This window comes from Lissotriton vulgaris, chromosome 2_1 (assembly GCF_964263255.1).
Source record: "Lissotriton vulgaris chromosome 2_1, aLisVul1.2, whole genome shotgun sequence".
Classification (NCBI taxonomy): Eukaryota; Metazoa; Chordata; class Amphibia; order Caudata; family Salamandridae; genus Lissotriton; species Lissotriton vulgaris.
This window is the reverse complement of record NC_141687.1, coordinates 758996470-759009852: the sequence shown is the minus strand read 5'-3', so window position 1 is coordinate 759009852 and position 13383 is coordinate 758996470. Positions and strand designations below refer to the sequence as shown.

The 13383-nt window shown below is 38.1% G+C and overlaps 1 protein-coding gene across 2 annotated transcripts in view; it reads right to left on the bottom strand.

The window, feature by feature from the left end:
• Positions 1–4939: 4939 nt before the first annotated feature.
• TPH1 (tryptophan hydroxylase 1) overlaps positions 4940–13383 on the bottom strand; it is a 391357-nt gene continuing 382913 nt past the window's right edge. For both annotated transcript variants that reach the window (XM_086956069.1, XM_086956070.1), the window contains one exon: positions 4940–9342. In XM_086956069.1, the coding sequence (XP_086812195.1) occupies positions 9168–9342 (175 nt within the window). In that variant the 3' untranslated portion in view covers positions 4940–9167. The remainder of the gene's footprint in view (positions 9343–13383) is intronic.

Sequence of the window (13383 nt, the reverse complement as noted above, 5' to 3'; positions counted from 1 at the left end):
ACTCGATATTTTTGTACTTACCTGTTTGTAGATAGAAACTCGATATTTTGTCAGTCGATATTGTGTCAACGATATTCTTGATGGTCGATATTCTGTCTCTCGATATTATTTCAGTGATTCCACCATGTCTCCAATGTACGAGACCCCTGTTCTGACTCCAATGCAGGCCCTGCTGTGCAGCTGAATCGACGCATCACCGGTCCACAACTGAAATAATTGATGCAGCGCCTCTTTTGCCACTGCCGCATGGACCTTCAGTGCGTCGGGATTTCCACGCATCGCACCTGTGCACCAAAGTTTCCTACGCATTGACCCCAGAAAGGAGTCACCTCTGGAAACCGATGCAGCGCTTCTCCTGTGTGCAGCAGAACTGACGCCTCCATCACTGTGTTTTCTGACACTTTCCTCCTTTCCTGCTGTTTTTCGTCTTGGATTTAGATGTATCAAAGGTACTTTGTGCTAAAATCACCGCATCCATAGAGTTCTATGGACAGAATTGCTTAAATGTTTTAAAAGTAATATTTTGCGTTATGTATGTTGGATTTTTGTTGTTTTGGTCTTGTCGTTTGTAAATAAAGATTGATTCTTTTTTCAAACTGGTGTAGTGTCTATTTGTAGTGTTTTCACTGTGTTATTGTGTGTGTTAGGTACAAATGATTAACACATTGCCTCTGAGATAAGCCTGCCTGCTCACGCCAAGCTACCAAAGGGTGACCAGGTGTTATCTTGGGTGTTGTTACTCCCTTACCCTGACTAGAAGGAAGGGTCCCTACTTGGAGAGGGTGCAAGCCACTGCCAACTAAAAACCCAATTTCTAACATACAACATGTCAATGTCTGTGACCTGTCAAACACTAAATGAAAGGATCAAATTTTTCTTTAAATAGACCTGGGTGGTTCCCAGGGGTTGGGACAACAAGCCTTTTTGTTACCAATTTCCTGTCCTCCATTTCTTAAACATTTTCCCTAGCTGAGGGGTAAACAGCCTTTGGCCTATAAACATGAGTGCAGGGCATGAATACTTGTAGGTTAGGTTTGCCCCAAAAGATAAACTGGAACTGGCAACTTGTGCCTATGGGTGCAGCCAAGGAAATCATACTGTCAAAAAAGCTGTCCACCTAAATCTCAACTCATCTCCTCCTGAGTGTCAGCAAGACTTTACTGACTATCACATCTATGTCAACCGTCACCTCACAAATAAGGAAATCCCCCCATTAGCAGCTAATAGACTGAGAATGCCCAGGGTCTGATGGGAAAATTTAATGAGACCTAATACCATGGATGTTTCATGTTTCCTTATAATCATGGTATAGGGCTACTCACAGGAAGGCATGCTCAAACAAATACACACATAATAACACATGCTCATGCAAGCAGACACAAACACACACAGACACACACTTGCACAAGTCAGTGCCTATGATATAAATAGAAGGTTTAATATATGAATAAATAAAAGGCTACATCTGGAGGTTCTATGTTTTTGAAACTGGTGAGATACAGGGATCGCAGGGATAGCAAGAGTGCTATGAAAGTAATGATTGTGTGCTAGGATGAGTGGTGGAGAGATGTGTTGTGCCAGGAAGCAGACCAAGGAGGGAGATACCAGTTGTAATGTTCCCATTTTTATAGAGTGATGCAACTACCAGGAAGCAGGACTCTTTCTACTGTAACTCCAATGCATTATATTTCATTTTCCATGAGTTTGCATTGGCATTTGCAATCAGAGCCTTGTGATCATTGTTGCTATCCTTGTAGATGGTAGTGAGCCTCTGAGACCGCTGACACTGCTGTTGTTGCCAGATTCTTTATCAGATTGATGGGTGTGTCACAGAAGTGAATATTCGCTTGAACTATAGTGTCAGTAGAAGAACATCGATGAATCCTGGTACTTGCTTGTCATTTTGTGTCCAGTAGATCTCAGCAATACTAGCGTTAGAAAATAATAGAAATTACTGATATGGATCTCCAGAGCATATCTAGCTTTTAGCAAATTGCTGTAGCAATTTTTCATTGTGGAAGATCCATCCCCCAACATCATGCTGAGGGTGTTCGAGGAGTGCCACCTTACAAGAATAGCACCATCACTGGAATGAAGATCTGATTTGTGGTCTCTTGACATTTAAATGTTGTCATGGGTCACATGGCCCTAGAGTGTCACATTCAACATTCAATAATAGGAAGAGTTGATCACCAGAGCCCTGCTGCACCCCAGCGAAGAAAAATCTTTGGCACCAACATTGCTGTTGATGGCTCAAGGTTGTCCACTATCAGTTCAACCATCTCAAGGTTGCAGATCAGATTCCAGTTTTTACGTTAGGCTCTGGACAATGAACAATGTGCTCGGGAAAATGCATCTGAAAAAGGCACAGGGGAATGTGGGCCCGGTTCACAAAGGGCCTCCGCACTCGTGCCGAAGGCCCCGCAATCATTGCGGGGGTTGACCCGCACTCATGGCAGGACCTCCTCCCTGTAGTTATTCATTGTGGAGTTTGCGCCATTAGTTTGGGGCTCCAACCACAACTGTGGGTCCCCTGCTATGAATGCAGAGGCCCTTTGTGGATTGGTCTCTTTGTTAAGTCCACAGAAGAAGTGAAAAGCTAGGGCACTAGAGCACAACCAAACATTATAGTTATCTGGAACCTGAGACAATACCGGTTAGGAGTATCATCACTTCTATCAACATTTGGCACACAAACACCTGTCATTTTGGGAGCAGCAAGTCATTGTAGAGCATATAGTTTGTGCAGATGCGAGACACATCACACACAACAAAAAAGTATAAAACTGTTAACGTACTTTCTTTTAATACTTTCCATTTTCAACTTCTAGTTAATATGATTATCTGTTTCTTTGTTTGACCCTACCTGCCAAGTGAGTGTGACTACTGAGCAAATGTGGTGTGGACGAGAAGGTGCTAGAAGGCATGAGATTGTGGGTGCCTGCATGGGAGTGAGAATTGAATAATAGTGTCTTCCAATTGCGAGCCTGGGTGTATCATCAACCTTGAATTCAGTCAAGCAGGGAATCACTATAAAACTCATTCAGATTGATGAAGAGTACGTTGCATGTCAGAATTTCAAGGACAAAAATATCAACCTGCCAGAATATTTTGGCCAAAATTTATATTACCACTATACCGTGAAGGTAAGTATAGATAGGTTAGATCGATTTACTATTCTTAACTCAACATCTGCAAACCTTGAAGTGTTTATGTACGCATACATTTATATATGCTCAAGGCAGTATCAGTGTAGGAGTGTCCTTAAACCTGGGAGATATAGTAACCTGTTTATTAAACATTATTTAGAAATTATGAGAGATTCATGAGTTTTCTCATATTTTTCCCTCTACATATGCTTAGAAGATTCAGTTGTAAGTTAATGAGTGCCTATAACTGTGGGAAAAACCACATTGTTGATGTTCACTTCTTTAGCATTGCATTTTTCTGGTTACCCATTCCCAAATTCCACCCCACCAACTGGGTACCTATACTTAAAGGTGTCACTTACAAATATAGATAAATTTACTTTTAGAGTTTAAATTCACATTTGTGAAATTCAGATGCAGATGCAAAACAGACTTTGTGAATCACCTGCTAACTCATCAAATTCTAACTTTTTGGTGCAAAAAACGGACTAAAAACTTTGTGCATCAGGCTCATTGTTTTTTGACAGCTGCACACAAATTAAGATTTAACATTTTTAAATGTTTATAATGTCAACTCAGTACATTTCAGAGGAAAAAAGTCAATTAATGAAGCATGTCATCAATCTTACCAGAATAGAAAACTTTTCCAATTTGTCAGATGTTTCAACGGTGTAAACCCTATGGCGCATATTTATAAAAAAAAATAATGCAGCGCAGCATGCAACATTGTTTTGCTGCATGATAGGTAAAGAACAAAAATGCACCGTAATTAACATTATATAACACATTCCAGTCTTTTCCCTGCCCTGGTGCACAGTGTGCTGCCTAGTACCAACGCAGGTACCCTTGCACCACAGTGCCTGCGTTATAAACAGGTTTGTGTTTGTGCAGGAAGGAACACTTTCCTGCACACAAACAATCCCCTGAGCCTGAGGCAGTTTACTGCAGCACACAAAAAAGAGGAAAAAACAAGGCGATATTAAAGATATTTCCCTTCATTATGCCTCGCCAGGGAAGGTTTACCATTTTGACACTTTCCCAGGTCCACAAGTAATGGTAAATCTGGGAAACAAACAAAATCCATCGGAAGTACCACACTTCCCCCATGGAACGCCTCCATGGGGCAGAGTAACAAAATGCGCTGATTTGCGCTGCGTTGCGTCACTCCGGATTTATCAAGCCACTCAGAGCCATGCACGGAGACCTTGCGTGGCTTGATAAATCTTACTTAAAATTTGTGTTGCTCTTGCACCCTGTTTGGCGCAAGGGCAAAGCAACTCATTGATAAATTTGACCCTCTGTTTGAGGCATCCTATAACACAAATACGTCTATTTTAATAACCACAGGACTCCAGTTGTGTTAGTCAGGATTATGTGAAAGTGAAATTAACAGTCAAATGCCTTGTTAGATCAAGGTGAAAGCAGGATTTATGTTCTATAAGACTGCTAACACAATCTGAGAATTGATTATGATGAACCCTACTGTGGACCAGTTACCCTTTTGAATATAAAGTGGTTCAACTATTCTTCTTTTTCTTCTTCTTTCTCTCTTCTTCTTCTTCATCTTATTAAATATTGTTTGTTATTATTATTTATTCATTATTATATGTAGTAGTGATACTATTAGTAGTAACAGCATTGGTAGTAGTATAATTATCATTAAAGCTCAGTTCCAGGAAATGCATTTCAATTAACATGATAAAATTACTACAAAATAAGAAAATATGCATTTTACCTAAATCAACCAATAATAATGACTTATTTTGACAAAAACCTTTCAAACAGATGGGTGCATTCATTAATTGCAATATTTATTGTGTTTTATGGTAATGAATTTGTAACAAGTATGTTTGCCTTCAAGTTAACTAATGCATTCTATAACTAATCTAATTTATGTAATACATTTCACTGTTGTTAATTTCTGTAGCGGTTCACCTGTAAACCTTGATTATAATGAATATAATGATTAAAATGCACATTTAAACGTTAGTCTGTAAACAGTAAGCTTGCGTATGTTTCTAATCATTCTATTAACATAGGACATTGAAACCTTAAGAAAAATGGTAAAATAAATCCAGTTCTAGAAAACGTAAGATGTGCCTGGCTTAACACGGATTGGAAGACAACATTACTTGCTATTTATTAACCACAGTTTTATTGATATAATTAGGGACATGTGCATCACAACAACACTTTCAGACTGTTTTAAAATGAAGTATCTCTCAAACTAATAACATTTCAACATAAAAAGTAGAACAAGCAGTAACACACTCTACTTCTTAGTCATAGACAGAAGGTATTGCATTATCTCTTGTAACAATGTTGTATTCTATTTACTAGGTAACAAAAGCACATTTTAAAAGAGTGTTTTGTTTATTTAAATGGGTCAAATGTAACTCCTATATTAGTTTCCATATATATTTTTTTAGATGACATTTAGGGCCTCATTAGGATGAAGGGCGGACTTTGCCCGCCCGCCATCCTGTCGGAAAGAGGGACCGCCCGCCATAAGGGCGGGGGTCCCGTGGGGGGTATTAGGATGTGCCCGCCACAGTGGCGGGCACATCCTCCATTTTTAGCATTGTTGCGGGCGGTGCTCTCAGCACCGCCTGCCACAATGCTAAAAATGCATTTCAGCATTTGCATTAACAAAGCGTCAGGCACCGCGTGGTGCCTGGGGCTGTGTTAATGCTAATGAAGAGGGGTACCACAGGTACCCTCTGTGTGTACCCCCCACCTATACTTCACTCTGGGGGCCTGCAGGGGGCCCCTAGAGTGAAGACCGCATGCCTTTCCATGGCGGCATCGCCGCCGCGGAAAGACACCTAACAACAACCATCATAATATGGCTGGCGGTGTCTGATAGACACCACCACCATATTATTCTTTTTCCGCCCCGGCCGCAAGGCGACCGGGGCGGAAAAGAGGCGGACGGTCTTTCCGTCCGCCAAGGTCCCCCCGCCATACTAATATGGCGGGGGGGAAACTAGTGTGGATGTCGGGGCAATCCGCCCGACATAATAATGGGCCCCTTAGTTTTCATTTCCTTCTGCTTATCTCTTTATTTGTACTATGCTGCATTCATAGTTGGAGATTTTTGGAACGGTTTTACTCTTAAAGTTCCATTGTACGTGAAACACTTACAGGAATTCATTGCTCCAATTTCTATTTGTTAAAGGACATCTCTGCACAAATGGGCCTATAGGCCACCTAGACAGTAGCCTATTCTTGTTTTCCAAGGCATTATTTAAATTCAGAAAGACACTTAATGACTGTGATTTGAACCATGTGGCCTTACCCTGGCATGCTCCCTGCCTCTTCTTCCTTTCTGATGTCACTTACAAACACACTTTGGCAAACCTAACTCATTTGACATGCATTGTATTGATAGAACAGGCGCTCTTGCAACAGACAAATAATGATGTCTATGGACAGACGCTACCAAGAAATGTATGCCTTTGATACACACAGTAGTAACAGGGTGGTACTATAATGCCATGCATGTGAAATTGTGAAGTAGAAAATGACTATGTAGGAACTACAGCATTACAACACCAACGTCACAATGTAAAGTGTAATCATTTGATAAATCTTGTGCGCTGTATTGATATCATTGATGCTTGCAGCAGACAACTACAGATGTATGTAGTGTGACACTAAACATTGCATCTCTCTGTCTTGTTTTGCACAGAAATGTAACAAGGTAGATTTGGTTATGGCATTCCCTGCCTAGCCTTTAAAACACAGATTTGGGAACCCTATTACTTACAGTTTTCCTATATATGTATTTCAAATTGCACAGAAAATGCAGGTTAGGTTTACATTAGAGGTGGGGAGTTAGTGTGGTCATTGTAAAGAACCAGATCACTCCATATCAACAGGGGCACTTTATTGTAGTCCTTGACTTTGCTTCTAAAATCATGGTGTGTTAGACCTTTTGGCTTAGCTGAATTGCCTAGAACAGACCTCTCAGAATACAACTGGCTTGATAATACTAGAAAATGGTGTCACTGATGACATGGGGTCTTTACATTGCCTTAGGGGAAGGTTCAATGCTGTGTTTGAAAACAGAAAATATGTTTCTGTCAGTAAAAGCAGAAGCAGTATTGGCTCAGCCACATGCAGTGATTACCTTTAAATAAGGTTACCCAGTCATTGAGACACCATGCTTCCAGAATGTGGCTTTCATTTAAGAAGTTGCAGCCATATTATCAAGAAAGGGCAATACATTATCGCTGCTTTTATCGTCTGGTGTTAACCTGGGCTTCTATGGGAATTCACAAGGGCATATTATCAAGCACATTATCGCTGCTTTAGCAGCAGTTTCCTGCCTATAAAAGCGGCGATAATGTATCGCCCTTTCTTGATAATATGGCCCTTAGTGAATTCTGGAAGTTTTAGCCTAGGTTTGGTTCAGTTGTACTAACTGAGCTAACTCAACTGCTAAAAAATACTTTTTTAAATGAAACTCCAGAGATGAAGCAGTTTTGTACCCCTGGATAGAGTCATCTTATTCTGGTACCCATTTGAACATATGTTGTGCAGTGGTTTCAGTCCAGATGGCCCCTTTTTAATGTTCAGTGGAGCCTCTCAGTCAAAAAAGATTATTTGTACACTCTGAATAAGTATATTCTAAACATATGTTTAAGAGTAAACACATAAACATACTTTCTAGCACAGTATTTTCTCAGTAAAATACTGACATTTGTGATTGTATTACCGATCACAGACACAATAATTTACATTTCTTTAACATTAACACAGCACATACCACAATGACTATTTTTAGCACTCATCAGCTTCAAGCTAAATACATTTACTACAGTTTCCACAATATTGTTGTATATCTTAAAACTTACAAATGAGCTGCAAGCCATATTACAGAAACATATTTCGGAAAGTGGTTTTCCTTCCAAACGTGCAGTTACAATCTTCCTCTACATTGTCCTTCTTTGGTAGGCTTGGACAAAATACATTATATAATGTTAATGTTTTGTGTTTTTGAGAAATTCTTAGTTCGAGAGACTCAACATTTTTGAAAGTTTATCTTGTAGTTGTTCTGCACATGTGCTTGAAAATGAAGTCACAATTTTATGATAATTGGATTTCTAGATTGATGTTAAGAAAAGTGCTAAAAAGAGAATTCGATTTCAGATGAAACTAAAAAGTTAAAATCATATTGAGCTTGAAAGAAAACCACACTAAAGAAATTAACTGTGAGGGGTATATTGTACTCTTTTATCAGATGAGACCCATGACAGGTCCACAATTAGATAGGGATATTTTCTGACAATCATGTGTCTCTACAGGACGAGCCGGAGCAGAGCCATACCAGGCATGTGTGGTTCAGTGACATCCATCTCCCTATCCATGGTTCTCTCTTCCATTATTTCTTTTTATGGATGAACACTTCTTGGTGTTTGTTTCTGTGTCTGTCACAATGGTATACTAATTCTTAATGTAGGGATCCTACAGATAATATGTCGACCATAGTATTGATGAAATACCATCACTGCAAATTTAATAACAGTAAATCTATATTTACCTCTATGTTATTTTCTGAGTCAATATTATGGTCATGATTTATTTGTAGGTCAATATTTTTAGGGGTTGATACTGTGATAGGCAATGGCCCCAGTGTACTCCTAATTGTGCCAAGTGAGAGAACTACAAAAAACAACAGGGTTATGGATAGAATGCTTGAATTAATATAAACCACTGGTAATTGCTCAGGGCTGCATTCCAGTCCATTGTTTTTTGCCCACCATGCCACTGTAAACAAAGGCCAGCCATATGCAAATCTGTACTGTACCTTCTCCTCAAGGGAATAGTCTGTTTCAAATTCAGCTAATTTTGACTTGTAATATTTTTATAAGACACGTGTCAGTTGAGAAAATTGAGAAATAAGTTGTGTTAAAGCAAACATGATACGATTGTTAACAGTGTAGGAGGATATAAGCAAGTCCACTTTGCACTTCTTCATGCAGGAGGCAGATGACAGATGTTGATGTTGGTTACTCAGACACCCAACTGTTTGTGAAGCTTACTAAGGGCGTCACTGACAATGTCCAGCTCATGGCGGAGGTCGCATACCACACTAGTGATACTTTTGGTGTCCTTGAGGATCTGCACACTCTGTGTGTAGGGGTTGTACTTCAAGCCAAAGGGACGCTGGATTGTAGTTGCAAATTCTCTGTTTAGTAAAAAAAAAAAAGAAACATTTAGTTGAAGGTCATCTACTACAGCACAAGCCCCTGTGTTTTAGAAGAAGACCAATCATGTGCAATACAGCCACTTAAGTATCACTTCTGCAATGTTTTGACAGGGAATGTAAGGCTGTTAAAGATGAGGCAGCATAAGTTCTTCCTTTAACTGCTCTTGCCTTCTCTTCAACTGGGATTCTTCTCATCCAATTAATAGTGTTGCTTTATACTAGCAACCTTTAAAAATACAATGTCAGATAAGCACGAACATATTGACTTTTCCAAATCTATTTATTATTTAAATAGCTTTTATTAATCATGAACTAGGCCTCATGGGTTTCAGAGCATTTTACACTCATTTGACAGAATACCGAATACGTTGCAAGAACTGTGATCTGCACTCAGAATTGCCATTATATCATAAGGACCAACTCTGAAGCCATTACCTATAAAACATGCGAGAAGACAAAAGCTTTTGCCAAAGAAGTGAAAAGGAGTATTAATAAAAAGGGGCAATATTGCATATTCTGGAAGGAGTGTTCAATATACTTATCCAAAGATGAAAAATAGATTTCGTTTTTTAGAACTATTTCAGAGAAAAACAAAATAAGTTACTAAAAATGTTGTTGTGAATATGTATGAGAAAAAATGCAAAAAACAAAATGTCCTAATTATCCTTAAGTAAGTCATGGGTGGGGAATCGAACGATGGTCCTAGTGATAAGAGTTATCATTTGTATTGAACTATATCATCTGACATTACAGTCAAACAAAATGACCAGTTAAAGAAAAAGGTCAACAAGAAACTTCTACAAACCAATATGCATGTAATTGTGAATGGCTGTTTTACTTTGCTTTCCGAATTCAATTAGTCGTATGAATATTTCATGACTAAATCATTTGATTTATTTAGTGAGTGAACACCCCTCTTAATTTTTTTATATGTTGCTGTGTTATGCCGGACAAGTTATTGAGATTGTATATTTCAATAAGTTGATTTACTTCAGATGTTGGGGATTTTCCCTTGGTTCTTATCGGTACCATTCTAGCAAACTCCTACATTTTCTTGTCACCTTCAGAAGGGCATTGGAATTTATAACAGAGGATAAAATCTCATTAAATTCACCAATCAGTGCTGATACCTCATACTTCATTCCTAGTGTTATTGTTTTTGAAAGTATCACTGAGCTCCGGGTCAGTTTGGTTTATCTCCCTGTTTCAAATTCCTTTCTTTTCCTAGATTGTGTATTTGTTTTACAGGATTAATAATTTATGGAGAATGGGATCACATTGTGAGTAGACCAGTTACTGGGTAGTGGTTTTTTAACACTATTGTTATTGTGTTAAGAGTGAGTGAAAAAAGGACACCATGTGCAAGGTTGTTGGTGGTAAGATATGTGGAACTAATCAATATTCTTCAGGGGAAGTTTTTTTAACTTTCTTCAAAACCAACTCTCGTTTAGTCGATGACTGCAATTACATTGCTTCATTTCATTGCATCACACCCATCTGCTCACCCCTTAGTGATGAACTTAATACTATAGCAAGATTGTTGGCAAAAATACATTTGCTTTTAAACTATCTTTCAGCATGTTGTCTGCAACTGAGTAAGAGGCAAGAAGACAGTGTGAGTTTTGAATGAGTGATTTTCACACGTGTTTACCATGTTCATTTCCAAAATCTCTTCTGCTAAAGACACCTCTCTGTAAGAGAATGATAAAAGCATAACATGCTGGGCTGCTGCCTCTGGTGGATTTACACATTAATGGCTCTAATAGTCATAAGCTAGTCATTCAATGCATATATTTGGAAGCTGTTTTCACTTACAGGGAATTTGGCTTTTCAACAGAATACAGGTAAGGGGAGGCCACACATCCCTTTTTGCAGGCTGGCTGCAGCATTATATCCCACTCACATCTTTGAGTGGGCTTTGGGTCATCCCTTTATACATAATAGAATGTCCAGAGCACCTCTGTTCATCTTCTTCTTCTAACCTTATTAATTCACTTTTTATTTGGCATCGCTCTCTCTTTCTTGCCCAATTTTCCACTTCCACATGTCCAAAAATAACTACCACCCCTCTTCTTCTTGCTTAAACTTTAATGAAAAAAATAGTTTTAACAAGGATCCAGGAATTACACACTCTTACTGTGCCTCTCACGTCACTCAATTTTCTTGCCAGTTGCCATTAACAATATTTCAGAGAAATGTTAATAATAAAGTATAGCTCAAAAAAATTCTAATAGCAGTTGCCAGTGCATCAATACTCATTGCCATGCACAAGTGACTGTCTTGGAATGCTTTTTTTCATTATGGCAAAAAGCAATCTAAGATGGCCACCTATTTGTGTGCAGTGTGCGAATGTTCCAGAGGCCATCTTAGAATGCTTTTTATCACAAAGAAAAAGAAGTCTCCCAAGGCACACACATGTATGCATGTGTGTGGGGTGTTTGAAAAAAAATCTCAATGTAAAATATTAGGTACTGTTGTAGCAAATAATATTGATGTTTTTAATATTGTTTTCACTAATACTGTGGTTAAAATTTCACGATTTCATTATTTTACTATGTTTTAGTTCCTATATTAATTTTGTGTTACCGTTGTTTGTATGAGTATTATTAATTATTTTTAAGACATACCTTCTAATTTGAAATGATTTTGAGTTTTTAATTAATTTTTAATAGTCTTTTATAGGGTTGCAGTGGGTTGTTGGCTTTGTAGGGGGATATGATGGGAAGGTAATTAGGTAGTAATTAATTCAGAATTATTTGTTAAATATTATGTAATTAATTATATCATTGATATTTATTATGGAATTTATGTAATAGCCATTTCTTTTCAGTATATGTTATTTGCAGGCATATTGGGTGGGAAGTTAATTAAGTAATAAGTATTTAACAATGAATTATTCTTTAAATATTCAATTAATTTGTAATTATGTGAAATATGGAATACTGATTTATTTTATTTATGTTATAGTTTTGGGATGCTATGTTTGTAGGGTATGGGGTGGGAAGGTAATTAAGTAATAATTAATTAACAAATTATTGTTAATTCATTATTTCATTTATTTTAAACATGTAAGCTATAGAATTGTTATTTTCCTATTTATATTTAAGGTTAGGTTTGTAGAGGTACACTGTGACTGTGTGAAGTTAATTAATTAATAATTGAACAATTATTTATTAATTGATAAATATTTTTTCTTGAATACTAATTATATGAATTGATTAATTGTATTTCATAAATATGTATTTTTTATGTGATTTTTCTTAAAGAGTTTTATATTTTTTCTACATTCATGATGTTACTCAGTTACTCATCTAGGTAATATGTTCTACATTCATGATGTTACTCAGTTACTTATCTAGGTAATATGTTGAAGTGAAGTATTTTCCCTACCCTTGCTTAGACTACAGTAGAAATAGTAAAATTACCTCTCCTAAGTTCACCACTTTCCCTACTGTTGTGTTAACTGTAGTGGGAATTGTAAATATCACCCCTCCAAAGTCCAGAGCTTTCCCTACTGTTGTTCTGACTGAAGTAGTAATAATAAATGTAACTCCTCAGAAGCCCAACACTTTCCCTTGTATTGCTGTGACTTAAATAGGAATGGTAAATCGAATCCCTTCGAAGTCCAACACTTTTCCTACTTTTGCATGAATTGGAGGTAGAGTAATATATTTAATATTCTTAAACTTCAATAGTTTTCATTAGGCCTGGGTGGTAAAGTCCGCTCCGCTCGCGGAATTTGCGGAATTTTAGCAATTCCGCGTTCTGCAATCCAGAGACGTAGCAGAATTTTTTTTCTTGTTCGTGCTTTCAAAATGCATGTTTGTGGGCGTGGAAGCGACTTACCGGGATCCCTGTGTTCATCGATGAGTTTTCCCATCCGTTTGCATCCGGCCGCGCAATCCCGCAGGAGTGTGCGCAGGAGGATCGCAAACACGTCATTCGGACGCGCCATCGGACATCCGCGTTCGCGAACAGGAAACACGCATCGCGAGTGGGCTGTACAAGTGAATCAAGATG